The sequence below is a fragment of the Lactuca virosa genome, chromosome 4, assembly GCF_052849685.1.
Source record: "Lactuca virosa cultivar CGN04683 chromosome 4, Lactuca_virosa_CGN04683_v6, whole genome shotgun sequence".
NCBI classification, from domain to species: Eukaryota; Viridiplantae; Streptophyta; class Magnoliopsida; order Asterales; family Asteraceae; genus Lactuca; species Lactuca virosa.
In genome coordinates, this window is record NC_136429.1 from 13678282 (window position 1) to 13693615 (window position 15334).

The following is a 15334-nucleotide window of genomic DNA, read 5'->3' on the forward strand; positions in this document are numbered from 1 at the left end:
CGCACATGGTCATGTCGTGGAGGGGCCCAATTTTTACATATATTTTGTTATAGTAGACTAGTAATCTAGGTCCGTAAACAAAATTGATTAAAAGGTATCATCATCAGGCCAAAGTCAATTCAACATCTTATTTTCGCCAATCCAATTCGGAAGTCGATGCTACTCCTTCTCTTGAACTCGTCAAGCCGTTATAGCTAGTTGACAAGTTTTTACCACACTAAGTATGGTGAATGATCAGATATTGACGCCAATTAATTTTATCTAGAGTTAAAGATGGTTGACGAGTTCTTATCGAGTGAAACTACTAACATAACCGATGTTCTAAAATATATGAAAAAAGTCGGGTTCTTCCTAATGCAATTAATGCATATAGAGTCTTTATAACTATTCTAGCAACTTTGCGTTACAGAAACTAGTTTCTCAAAATTAAAGTTGTTAAATTTGTACTTACGGTCCACATTGTGACAAGAAAAACTTAATGGTTTGGAAATGATAGTTATTGAGACCAATATACTGGGGGTTATTAATTGTGAAGAGTTGGTGAACAACTTTACTTCTAAAAATATTATAAGGGCATTGCGATTTATGTACCTATGTTCTATTATAGTTTATCTTATTGTTCTTTTTTTTTTTAACAATTATCGACTTATCTTAATATTAACTAGAAAAGTTACCCCCGCTACGCGGGGGCCAGAAGCTTTCAATGTTGTTTCCGAATTGATAAATATGACAGACATAGAAAGTGCAAGGATGAAAAGTCCGGGCTTTGCCCCGGAAAAAAAATGTAAAAGTTTTGACTGCAAGGACCAGAAGTGTGAAAATGGATAAAGAATTAAAGGGGTAGGAATTAGCAACTTTTTAGAAAAGGGATCAAAGTTGTCAAACCGTTAAAGTTTTGTGGCCAAACTTTAAATATTAAAAGGTTCCAAAAAAGTGTAAAAATATTGATTGCAAGGACCAAAAGTGTCAAAATGGGTAAAGAATAATGACCAAAGTTGCCAAAAAACATCCAAATTTAGTATTCCTAACTTCCAACAATAATACAGGGACCAATTCTGCCAAAAAAATGGGAAGTTGAATGGAACACAAACCCAACAATAATACAGGGACCAATTCTGCCAAAAAAAGGGGAAGTTGAATGGAACACAAACAAAAGGACATGAATAAATTAATTAAAGAATTACAGGGACCGGATATGTAAATCAAGGGACCAAACCTGGACAAAGTATCCCAAGTTTACTATTCCTTTCTTCCACAACTTTAATATATATATAATAATGAATTTTGCTTATATATAAAAAGAATTATGTTTAGGGGCCTAATTTTATTTTTCGCATATGGACTTCAAAATCAACAAGACGCCCTTGGTCATCATAATGAATATACCTTCAACCGTTCTCATTTTTTCGACGACAGACTCACCCCACCTCACTCACATCCAACCTCTTCCCTTCATCTCCCCTCCCTACTCACATCTCTTTAGACGGCCACCCCTCCCCCATTTATTGTGACCAATAAAGTTCCCCGGAAGAGGTAAATACACAAAAACAAAACTACTTCATCTCACATCTACCCCTACCAATCTACCATTCCCCACCACTCCCCCTAAATATATCTTTTGAGGATAAACACACCCCTTTTTCTCTATTTGTTGTGACCAATGAAACTTCCTAACAAGCTTTAATTGATACATAAAAATATATTTACCAAAATTTGCAATGTTTCTACACCTTCAAAATAGCCAAATCTTTTTCAAGTTTCATGACATCATTGTATTCTACCGGGACAAAAGCAATAGTACAAGATTGATAGGGCAACAATTTCATCTAGGGATATAATTAAAGATTAATTAGCACCGTTCTAAAAGGCTTACCATGGCCAAGTGTCATGATAGGAAGGCACATCTTCATCGCACACTTTGAAAAACACATCTCTCTCTCTCTCTCTCTCTCTCTCTCTCTATATATATATATATATATATATATATATATATATATATATATATATATATATATATATATATATATATATATATATATATACACTATAGAATTATATAGTTAAAATAATAACTTTTACCAAATTATTATTTAATATTTTTACTTTGAAACAAAATGTTAGTAGTAAAACAAACATATAGTTAACATATTAGTTTTATTAAACATTATAGTTTAAATTTTAAGTCATTGTGATATATACAATTATTTGATAATTTTATAAACTGTTTAAAATTGTGTAAATTATATATCAAATGAATGATAATATAACGGGTAACAAAACGTATGAACAAAAATATGAACTGCAACTTTTAGTAACATAAAAATAGAAAAACATATATTATAACATTTGTATATATATATATATATATATATATATATATATATATATATATATATATATATATATACAACGAATAATAAAAAAAATATGAAAAATAAACACTATAACTTTTAATAACATAAAAACAATAAAACATCTATTATAGCATTTATATTAACTCTTCATATTTAAATCACAAATCTCTTCAGATACATTAATGTTTTTAATGAGCAAAACTTTACAACCTTATAAAAGAAAGGAAAATAAAAAGTTATTAGTGATTACTAATTAATAATCATAAGTTAAAAACTCTTGAGTTATAACTAATAAATATACATAAATTAGAAAACTCTTGAGTTGTAGTGTGAGTTTCAAATGAATGCAGTACTTGAAAATGTATATTTATTATTATTATTATTATTATTATTTTATTCGTCAAAATAATTGGTTTTGATGCATCATTTTAATCCCTTCAATTATTAAACATAAAGATATTTAATTATAAATTTATAACATAAATAGTTGCATATACATGTCAAACAAATCATATATAATATATATATTTTCGTAAATGCCATATGTAATTTTTGTCGTAGTAATATGGATAAATTACTTTCATATAAAGAACATATCATGATAAGTTTATCATAATTACATATCAAATGTTCAAAATTATGTTATCTTTTAAATATTGCCTTTTAAATATGTTGTGTAGGATAACCCAACAAAAAAATAATAGAAAATAAACATAATCAAAATAGAAAAACTACAATCAAATAAATAAGAGCATTGAGTGGTTAAATATATAAATAAAGATGTTACATACACATACATTTAAATCAAAAGAAAAGCTAACATTCGTCAACTTTGCTCAAACAAAAAAACCTATATCCATTTTATGAATCTTCTTTCTTCATTTAACATCATTCAACCATAGAAACTTTATGACAATTCTTCACTAACCTGCAATCAAAATATTTTTCTTGAAAAAGAAGAATCAGAAAGATATTCCAAGCAAAACAGTGATGTTTGGAGAGTCACATTCAAGATTGAGTAATACACACAAATCACATATAAAGATTAAATGAGAAACTGAACATAAAGAAAGAATAGAAAAGCTTCATTTGTTTTGGTTGAAAGAAAAAATCATATTACAATTATCATCGATGCGACATAACCCATTTCTTCAAATCATCATATTTGGATCATGAATGCTTCAACTATATGAAAACTTTTGAATTACAATATCTTCAAATCCTTCTTACATGTAAGATTTTATATAACACAAAAGACACAAAAGATTGGCCTTTTTATAGTAAACTTTTCACTAAATGCTAATTAAACATAATATAAGTTATAAAACTTTTGAGTGTTAAATCATAATTAAGAAAACTTTTAAGTTTCATTAGTTAAAAAAGGGGGTTTCAAATGAATGTGGTTTGAGGAAGTTAAAAAAGGGGTTTCAAATGCATGAGATTCAAGAAAAAATGTCTGCTTTATAAGTATGTATGAATAATATAAGTTATAAAACTTTTGAGTGTTAAATCATAATTAAGAAAACTTTTGAGTTGCATTAGTTAAAAAATGGGGTTTCAAATGAATGTGGTTTGAGGAAGTTAAAAAAGGTGTTTCAAATGCATGAGATTCAAGAAAAAATGCTAGCTTTATAAGTATGTATGATATATATATATATATATATATATATATATATATATATATATATATATATATATATATATATATATATATATATATAAGTTTAGAAACTCTAGGTACTACCCATTTTATGGTTATTAAAGTATGAGTACCGATTAAATGGGTTAAAATATAGTGTGTTATTTTTTTGTATGTTTCGGTTAGAAAGTGCAAAATCATTATTTTTACAATCTAATATATTCATTTATACACATATTCACAGTTTAATCAACTTAATATAAACATTCACAATGAGTTATATATTGACGTTGGTGTTCGTTTCTGACAATGATATGAGACAACGACGAGGGGATGGAGGAGACGGGAGTCGGGTCGTCGTCGATGATGACGGGCGAGTTTAATACACACATTCACCGTTTAATAACTTATTGAAGCATTTCATCAAACACCTTATATGCATGTTGTTTCCAAAACTTCTTTACTTAAATGAACCCTAAAATGGATTTAGAGGTTATTAAATACGAAAGAAACCCTAACAAAATCATGGGCTTAGGCTGCATCAGTTCTCACCTCGTGAGACTCTATGTCTCATGTCGTGAGACCAGTCCCAAACAAAAGTTTTCATAACCATCACTGAAAACTAGATCATGAAGAAGTAGAACAAGGATGAGAGAAAGAGAAAACGGTGGTGGAACAGATCTAATGCATTGGTGGAACTACCGCTGGCCATCATGAAATACACAACACATACCATATCTAATTTAAAAATAAACAAACACATTAGTTTTGAAATGTGGAATTTCACCATATATATATATATATATATATATATATATATATATATATATATATATATATATATATATAAGATGGAGACGATAGAAAGCCACATTGGTGGCGGTTGATGCTAGTGGTGGTGGTCCTAGTGTTTGAGTAGTGATGAGATAGAAGCATGGGTAGCGGTGATGTTAGGCGTATTGGGTTATGAGGTTCTTTGGCCACAAATGTGTAAACACAACGGAAGCATATAAATCAAAACTTAACACATAACTCAATAGACGGATCCAAGTTCAAACCAGTCAATACAACTAAAGAGAATGAAAAACAGAAACACATACACTTGTAGCCTTCAATTTCTTTCTTCTCGCTAGTTTTTTTTAATGGCTGGTTAATAGTTAGAAATTATTATCATCAGGTTAGTAGAAATCGCCAACGCCCGGATTAGAACTTAGGATCTCCAATCTAAGAGGCAAACTCTCTAACAAGTGGGCTAGTCCCACATTAGCTTTCTCATCGCTAGTTGATCGAATGAATGAGAACCCGACGTAGGATTCCTCTGATGTGATCGCACTCAAGACGCAGTAGACCATCCAAGACACCTCTGGAACAAACCACCTGCAAACCCGAAAACGATTTAGGTTTCTCATCGAGCACGATGCGCAACTCAAGGGCGCGGTGCGTTCGAAGTAATTGTTCGAGGTTTAGAGAATGAAAAGGAGTGTTATTTCTCTAGGGTTTCTCATTTGAGATCAGTTGATTTTCAGTATAGAAATCTGAAAATATGATCTCCTTCTACCCCGACGGGAATATCTAATCATCTACCAAAACACGTATGTCGGAACAAAGCCTCACATGGCGGTCGATTCGTGATTTTAGTAAGAATATCCACAATAGTGGCATGTTTGCAAGAGATTGTAAGGGACGCGTCAAAAATACAGTCATGTTTTAAAAAACAAAAAAAATACTTTCCATACGACACTGAAGATAATAATGGGCTGGTTATGGTGCTCCAGAACGGACTGTTCTATACATTTTGAACTTATTTGTCGTATTCCAGACATGTTCTTCATGTTCTAGAATACGAAATCCATTTCGGAATTGTCTAAGGCACATGCTATTGTAGACCTAACTACTTTTCTAATATTTGGGGTTTTTACTAATATCAAATAACTACCTATTTATGACTCATGTTATCGGTTAATACAACATTTTGTAAGCATTTTTCATGTTCCGGGCTATATCTATGTGTTCTGGACTTTAGATTTGCAATTATAATTACAAAATTCAGTAAGTACAAGTAAATGAGTGAAGAACTTACCCATAAAACCATCAACTCATCGAAAACAGATGTCACCTATTTCAAAAAGTTTATGAAAAGAAAGTTTAATCCCGTTATTAGTTGGATTCTTTTCACTTCACGTGTTCACGTGAACTTCGTTGGACATACGGTTGTGATTTTGTTCTCTGTTTCCCATATTATAGACAATGACATCTGATAACAAAAATACTAACTCGACTTAAACCAATAAAATTTGAGATTTAGTTATGAGAAATTGAGAAATCCAACCAAGTATCTAAGGCATCTTGAATAAAAAATAACTATCTTTAAATATATATTTTTAAAATAACCATTTATTATGGAATGTGCCATTCCCGACTGGAATTATCCGGCCCGGCCCATTCCGGAATGGGTCGGGCCGGATAATTCCAGTCGGGAATGGCACATTCCATAATAAATGGTTATTTTAAAAATATATATTTAAAGATAGTTATTTTTTATTCAAGATGCCTTAGATACTTGGTTGGATTTCTCAATTTCTCATAACTAAATCTCAAATTTTATTGGTTTAAGTCGAGTTAGTATTTTTGTTATCAGAATTCATTGTCTATAATATGGGAAACAGAGAACAAAATCACAACCGTATGTCCAACGAAGTTCACGTGAACACGTGAAGTGAAAAGAATCCAACTAATAACGGGATTAAACTTTCTTTTCATAAACTTTTTAAAATCCAATTCAACCTCTTATCATTTGTTTAAATGACTTTAAGACCTTTTCTAAACTACGTTGTCAACAATGTACTTGATTTCTTTTATTATTATTATTATTATTAAGTTAATAATTTATTAGTTAATATATGTTTCAAGCAAAAATAATATCAAATTGTGGAGACTAATTCACATTTGACAATTTGACCTTATAGTCGCTAGGCAAACCAAGCTTTCATGGGCTAGTTCCTATAAAAAGACAACATCAAAACACGTCATGGGCCAATTTTATCAGCGCTTTCTCAGCTTGACCTAATTGGTAGTTTTAGGTCAAACAACTAGCATTTATATTCCCTAAATTTGTGTAACCTAATGTATTGTATTAGATAGTCATTCAGCAGAAGCAATCAAATCTTTCTCGTGTTCGTTGTGGACATAGTCAATCATCTTGATCGTGTGAACCACACAAAGTAATCGTGTCTTGTTTGTCGTTTTGTATTTATTACTCTGTTGAAGAAATCGTTTATCAAATTGTTAAAGTGCTTAAACTCTAACAAATACGTTTTACATGAACCACGTGAACTAACGTACATCATTAAATACCATGATTACACACAAAAAATAATGAAGTAAATAAATAGGACAAACATATTTTTACATATTTTATATGTTATATAGAAAATGAGACAAGTAGAAGAGAAAAAATGCAAATTTATTGGAAGAGAAAAATAGTACCATTGCCTTAGTGGCAATGGATAGCAAACAATGGAGAAAATTCAAAGGATTGGTTGAGTGTTGGGTTTGGCCATGTGCAATAATACCACATGAATTTCTGAGATGATTTGTTCCTAGTCTTGAGTCTTGACAAATCGGCTACACAACACAATGCAATTGGGTCCATAAAACTGAACCTTTCGTATATGTGTTATCACCAATGGGTCCCTCTTCAAACAAATAGAAAAAATAAACCGGCCAGATTTCAGATTTACCCTAACCCAAACCGGTCATTCCATAGGTTTTTTTTTTTGTTCAAATCTAAAGAGTCACAAAAAACCGGTCAAAAGCATAACCAAACAAACACCTCAAAATCCATTAGAATAATTAGTTGCTTATAATGCAAAAGAGGACAATTTTACATTGCATTGGACATGCATTAAACTAAGACCATGACTGATATTATTGAAATAAGATACAAAATTTTGTTTTACCCAAAAAGGTGGAATACATACTTACTATGTAAAAGACGTAAATATTATCATCATCGAGAATAGCCCTAGAAAAATCAGTTGTTTATTAGCACCCTTTCGTTATGCAAGAAATGGCACAACTAAAAATGATCATTTTATAATGCAATTAGCGTGCATTTGTATAAGACTGAAACCGATACAAATGAGTCAAAATTGCAATATTTGTTACATCCAAAAGATAGAACAAGCACATGTTCTTCATCATTCATCTATAAAAAGACGTAAATGCTTTCACCATCCTCATAACTGCAAATAGCCCTAAAAGGTCAATTTATATCAACTAAAACTACTAGTAGCATTAAAATCAAAGATTCTGAAAACACAATTAGCAAGAAAATACATCAAAGATTAAAACCTTTTTCTCTAATACAAAATCTTGAAACTAAACATGCTTAGTCTTCATACTCCGTCTCTTCATCATCATCTTCACCATTACGATCACCATAACCCCATCGATCCTCACCATTATCACGATCTTCTTCAGTTTCTTCACTATCTTCTTCCTCATAAACACCCTTAACAATCGGCCATGGTTGCTTCTTCATTACATTTCCAGCCATTGGAGCCTTGTGGTGCACCACTTTAGCCGGTGGGTGCTTTACGACCGGTTTGGGTCGGTTTTGTTTATGGGATTTTGGGTTAACCCGTTTACCCGTATTATGCCCATCTTGGTCACTACCCGCATCCATTTCATGATCATGATCCGTGTTTTTTGGATTTTCTTCTTGGAAATGACCCGGGTGTTCTCTTCTTAAATGAAGATTTAGTTTGTATTCATGGATGTATGCTTTCTCACATCCTTCATATGGACATGCATACGGACGATCAGATGATGCAGATGTGTAAGATTTTGTGGGTTTTGGAGGTGGTTTTTCTACGGGTTGTTGTATATGAACGTACTTCAATGGAGCTTCAATCATCATGTGATTGTTGTTTTGCTGAAATTATTTAAGAGATCAAGATTAGGGTTTGAAATTTGAATAATCTTTCAAGAAAACTTGATCACTATTTAAACTTGAAGCACTAACCTTTTCATGGTGAGACATAATGTGATTCTTTAGCTTGTATTCATGAGCATATCTCTTTCCACATTCAGAGTATGGACAAATATGATAATTCTCTTGTGAATGAGTTTTCATATGTGACCTCAGGTTAAAATCCAACGAGAATGCCTGTATTTATACACATAAATATTATAGGAGTTAATTAATAATGTTTAATTGTTCATTTTAGCAAAAAAATGTTTGATAGTGTCATTACCTTACCACAACCTTCATGAGGACAAACAAAATTTCTTTCCCCTGTATGAATTAGATAATGTCTCTTTAACTTTGAGCTGTCCAAAAATTTCTGCAACATTAACATAAATAAAATTAATAAATTAATAAATCCATGAAGATAATAGTAAAAGATTTACCTTTCCACAGTTTTCATAATGGCAAATATATTGTCTCTCTCCATGAATGTGGGAATGCTTCCTTAAAGCTCCAGCATCAATGAAAGTTTTTCCACAGCCTTCATAACTGCAAAGAAAAAGAACTTCAGTTGTTGGTTCAGGTTCAGGTTCTACAGCCTCCATCTCTTTTGACTTTTCTTCATTCATGGCGTTTAATTGAGACTCTGGTTGTACAAAGATGAGAATTCTGATATTAAATAGATTTAATGATGTTAGAATGAAAGATTTAACATAAAGATGTAACTACTAACCTGTGACCCATTTCATAACAAAGCATTTGCCACCTGTTGACACGACATCTTGTGGTACCCTAGATAAATAATGATCAGATTAGTACCAGTGTTATGAATCTTGAAGTTGTCATAATCATTTTTTGATGGTGTTTTGAGTGTTTATGGGTAATTTTTCTCTACCCTTTAATAGTCTTTAGTGTCAAACTGATTACGATAAATAATCAGGTAAGTGAATTAGTGAAATACTGAAAGTAGAAGTAGGAGTAGGTCTTTAGATGATGAAAAAGGGTAGTTGTTGTTTTAGTGAAAAAAAAAAAGGCATCAGGAGATGTAAAGGGTAACTGCTCGTTGTTGTTGGGAGATGACTACGGCATTTAAACAAACAGGTGGAGTGCAATGGATAAACCCTAACACCCTAGAAAACTTGATGGCCATCAACCACAAAAATTAATCACAAAATATCCGCATTATTCATAATGGCAAGCTCGAAGCTGAATCATAACTTGGTTCTACCGATCTTGGTAGTTGTAAGCACAAATTCATCTTTACCAAGAAATAAAAATGGGGCAATGATGTAATTACTTCAAACCCATATAAAGGATCAAGTATATCTCTCGTATCGACACGACTGAAGCTGTCTCAGTTTTACCCCTTTCGATTTCCACCAAAACTGATCAATTAGGTCTTGCGAATCAATCACATTCACATAATCATACACTACATAAGATAATTAAAGGACAGAAGAAGAGGCTTTTTTATTACTTACCATTCTTTGAACCACTTAACAGTGGGAGTTTTAGACTTGATGAAATTCCGCCGTTCGAAGGGGTTGTGATATGAGTGATGCTCCATTAATGCAGTCGTCTTGATGGGGTCTTGTTCTGCTAATTGAGCTGAACCCAATGGTTTGATTATATAGAAATTAGGGTTTCGAGCACATAGGTCGTTCTCGAATTTGGATGGGAAATTAGAAATGAGTCGGCGATTGAACGAAGTCGTGAAAACACTGACAGTGGCAGGGAATTCTGGACTCCGGCGAGCAGCAAGAAAACATTGCGAAAAAGGGGAAACCGTTTCTGACACGTATAATGGAATTTTTATTTTTATTTTTATGTTTGTTCAATTTAATAAAACTAAAATGTTTTTACAGAGAAAGTTCATAAAAACACTACTAAAATTACTATAGTTTGATTTTTTTTTTCGATTTAAGCACTAAAATCACTATAGTTTGATTTTTTTTTATTTAACCATTAAAATAACTATTGAAAATTTGTTTTAATTTTGATTTAATCATTGAAAGTTTATTTTTTTCCACAATAACCATTGTAAGTTTTTTTTTTTTTTGGTATTAAATAGCAAACACCACTCAGAACAATATTTTTTTTGGTTGAAGATGATTTTTTTTTAAATTTTTTTAAGTTGTTAAATCATAAAAGAAATTCTTTGAGTGGCTAAACCGAACAAATTCCAAACTATAGTGGTTTGTAGATAGTCCAATACGTATATAGTGGTTTTCATGAATAATAAAACAGACTCTTAGTGGTTAAATTGAAAAAAAAAATGATGTTTCAACCGAAAAAAAAAATCAAACTATAATGGTGGTTTTTATAGAATTATCCCTTTATTACAATTCCAATTATTATGATTTGTATTAAATAATAAAACAATTGTGAAAGGTGAAAGAAGCATATGACACAGGTTAATAAAATGTATAACACATAGTCTTGTAATAAAATTGAAAAATCAATGAATGTGAACGAAACGTATAAGACATAGTTTTAGACTGGAGGGAGTGGTGACGGTGGTGTCGAGCTCCACCTAAGATAGAGATATATTTTTCCATGACATATATTATGGCAAATAGAGAGAGAGAGAGAGAGAGAGAGAGAGAGAGAGAGATATGACAAGTTTTAGGTGTTATTTGTTTTTTGCGAAAAAAACCTCTTCAGACTTCTTACTGTTGCGCGGCGCAGCACACGCGCAGCACTTTTAATCTCGCAATTGTTTGTTTTTTAGAAGTCTTCAGAGTTAAAAACTTATGCGCGTGTTATGTTTGGCGCAGCACTTGTATTGCCTCTTCCAACCTCTTATTCTTCTTTTTTGTTGCTGAAATCTTGATTATATGTTATTGAAATCTTATTTTACTTTTTTTTTGTTTTTTTTGTTTATATTTGTTGAATTTTTTTTCGTTTTTTTTATATTGAATAATGATAATATCTTGATAAAATATCATTATTTTTTGCTAAAATATCTTTATTTTTGTTGAAATATTATTATTTTTTGCTGAAATATCATAAATTTTTGCTGAAATGTCATACATTATTAAATTTTCGGTATTAAGAAACTATTTTTTGTTTATAAAACCAGTTTATTTTAATTTTTTAATATCTGCACCAGCATGCAGATGTTAAAAAAACAAACACACTTTTTATTACAGTCTGCAGCCGTTTGGTCCACCTCTTCTACTGCAGAGGGTTGCAGAGGTGGTCCGCAGACTTCATAAATTTTTGTTTCAAAAAAACAAACAGCACCTTAGCCAAGTTGGTGGCCTAAACTCGGCATGTCGAGCACATGGCTCGGGTTTGCCGAGCCACATCGGCTTTGTCGACCCCCTTGTTGAGACCATTCCTTATGGCCTTATGATAAACCTAAACTCGACATGTCGAGCTCAAAACTATGGAACACTTAAACCACAACCAAGTATGTCATATAAGGGCGAGTAAGACCTAAGCATTGTGAGTGTTCTAGAATGTCATTGTGATCTTTTCTTTTTCTTTGGATTTCTAATGTTCTCTAAGTGTTTAGACGATACTATTCGACTGCCTATGCCCTGTGTAAATGGATGTTACATTCTCATGTTTTATGAAACATAAAGTGACTTTTGAAATTGGTAAAACATTCAAAAGATGACCCATTAAAATGTAAACATGTAATGTATGTATATTAGAAACATGTTAAATGAAAGTTCAACATCATAAGAGACATGCATATTAAGATATTATGTATTCACCTCGATGTCGACTAACCAGTCAACATTAAAGCCTCATGATATCCTTACATATAGAAATGTTATTAGTCATCTTCTATTTATTCTTTATAGCATTACTGCAACGCCTGCAAATTCAGGCTAAACATTAAAATATAATAAGTGATAATATTTATAATTAAAATTCTCGAATATGATAATTATTCGTCATATGTGTTACGGACAATAAACAACATTTTAAATTAGATGGTTATAAAGAATAAATAATCTTAACTAAAGATGTAGTAGTCGTAATGACCATCTCGACGATATAAAGAACGCTTAAATCTAATTTTATATGAAGAAGTTATGATCCTTTGAAATTTCGCGTGCAGCCTTGTCGTAAAAAAAAGTGAATTAGAGATAGGTTGCCTATTAGCCTAAGTAATATAAACGAAAATATTATTAATTGTAAAAGCAAAAGCGTTCATACAGAGAACACCTAAATTTGACTTCGTATGAGAAAGTTATGATTTTTCAAAGTTTCGCGTAGCAGGATGAACACAGAAAACAAATTAAAATAGATTTATTGTTAAGTAAAACAATCTAAACGGGGGTTATAGATCTCGTGAATAGGAATTTCTGTATATAAAGACAATCGAGAACGGAGTTCGTATGAAAGAGTTATGATTTTTGCACGGTCTTTTGCAATGTAATCCCCATAGACTGTTAAATTTAAAATGGAGTAAAAATTAACCGATGGAGTCTAAATAAAAGTTGTAGTACTCGGAAGTACTTATGCGTGGATATAAAAAACTTTAAAAATGAAGATCGTATGAGAGATATATGATTTTTTTGAAAATCAAGAAATTTTGCCCGACAGCGCGACGTGGCTCCACTGCATGTGTACCACGTGTCACATTTCTGGAGGAGTACTTGGTTGAACTATCATAGAACGTTCAGCCCACAAACCACGGCCCATGTTGTCCACATCCACCCTCACTGCCAGCTGCCTTATGCATGCAAATTATACACAGAACGGGATCTAATAGACTGTCGAATAATAGACTCTACCCTAAGACCACAGGAAATAAGGTCAAATCAGCTATTCTAAGGCTATAAGATCCTAACCGTATACAATTTTCAAAACATACACATTGCAGTTACAAATACCAATTATCATTTTTATTTTAGCATGACATCCAATATACTCATGGCTACAAGCACCACATATCAGGTCAACCTATTGTTGACTACTCATCACTAGCATGCAAGTCTACCAGCTCATACAACATATACAGGCATCTCCCCTAGCCCTAACTAGCATGCGATTTATATATTCATAATCAAATCATATCAGATAACAAATGTGGGTATTCTGGGGAAACTTACTCGAGTTCGGCTGATTGCATGCACCACACCCTTTCTTGTCTTAAAAATTCTTTACTTAAAACAGTTTTCCTTTTGAAAACTTAACAGATCCTCAGTTTGAGTTCAGACACACCCGAAAATATGTCCGGATCCCTCAAACCAAGGCTCTGATACCAACTTGTAACGACCCAAAAATCAAGGGTAAAAATTTCATTTTTAATATAGCTAAAACATTGATACCATTTACTTTAAACATTTCAAATCATCGATAACTAAATCATTTATCAGAGTTCATCCCAAAATCATTCATTGCGGAAATCATAGGTGTGTGCATTGCGATCAATCCGAGCTCTCCTTTTCCAAACCGATGATACCTGAAACCAAAATTGTAAACCGTAAGCACAAAGCTTAGTGAGTCCCCCAGAGCATACCCCACACACAATCCACATAACACATATCATATTAGCTATAGAAGTTATCTCTACCGCATACCACATTAGCCATAAAGCTATCTCTACCATATAACATTAGCTATAAAAGTTATCTCTACCACATATCACATAACATATCAGCCATAAAGTTATCTCTACCATATAACATTAGCTATAAAAGCTATCTCTACCACATATCCCTGCATAAGGACGCCATAGGCTCCCCCACATGATCTTACACCTAAGTGCAATGGGCTCCCCCCATGGTCTTTCCCTGTCGAACAGTCATGGGCTCCCCCACATGGTCTTACATCCAAGTGCCATGGGCTCCCCCCATAGTCTTTCCTTGCCAATATCATATATAATCAAATAGCATATCATGTATCACAAAAGTATCTACACATAACACGTACATAAACCTGTAAGGCTGCTGTGGGCTCCCCCCCCAGGGTCTTATACCATTGTGCCATGGGCTACCCCACATGGTCTTCCATGCAAGTATCACAAAGACAACTAGCATACCACTAACTAGCATACCATTAAGCATAAACCTAACTATCATACCGCATATCTCTACTACAGCTAGTGTACCACATAACATAAAATGGGTCGGCCTTGGTGCCTTAGACCCATTGGTATGGTGAGAAGACTCACCTCGCACTGCAGAAGCTTCCCGCATGAATTCCTTAGCTGCTGCCCCGCCAGCTTCCTGAGCTGTCACTACCAAACAATATACCCAATTAGCAATTAGGTCCCATACCAAAATCCTTAATCCATGCATGGGGTAAAATGACCATTCTATCCCTGGACCAGTACGATCCAAAACTAAGGCCCAATCCCAAAACAAAAGCCCAACACTAGGTAGGCTTTCCAAGCCCACTAGTGGC

The 15334-nt window shown here is 32.6% G+C and overlaps 1 protein-coding gene across 1 annotated transcript; it reads right to left on the reverse strand.

Annotated features, from left to right (window-relative positions):
* Positions 1–8183: 8183 nt before the first annotated feature.
* On the reverse strand, positions 8184–10761 carry LOC145169370 (zinc finger transcription factor YY1-like). Its single transcript, XM_079087951.1, has 6 exons — positions 10447–10761; positions 9699–9757; positions 9409–9611; positions 9252–9341; positions 9020–9163; positions 8184–8929 (listed from the first exon to the last, which is right to left on the reverse strand). Exons 1-6 carry the CDS (start codon positions 10530–10532, stop codon positions 8384–8386), a joined length of 1128 nt encoding a protein of 375 aa, XP_078944077.1. The 5' UTR covers positions 10533–10761; the 3' UTR covers positions 8184–8383.
* Positions 10762–15334: the final 4573 nt, after the last annotated feature.

Excerpts from the sequence above, each read along its gene's own strand:
- LOC145169370 (XM_079087951.1), bottom strand. The coding sequence starts at position 10,532 with ATGGAGCATCACTCATATCACAACCCCTTCGAACGGCGGAATTTCATC. Across the intron at positions 9,758-10,446 it reads GTTAAGTGGTTCAAAGAATG|GGTACCACAAGATGTCGTGT; the intron begins GTAAGTAATAAA and ends TTATTTATCTAG. Across the intron at positions 8,930-9,019 it reads TTATGTCTCACCATGAAAAG|CAAAACAACAATCACATGAT; the intron begins GTTAGTGCTTCA and ends AAATAATTTCAG.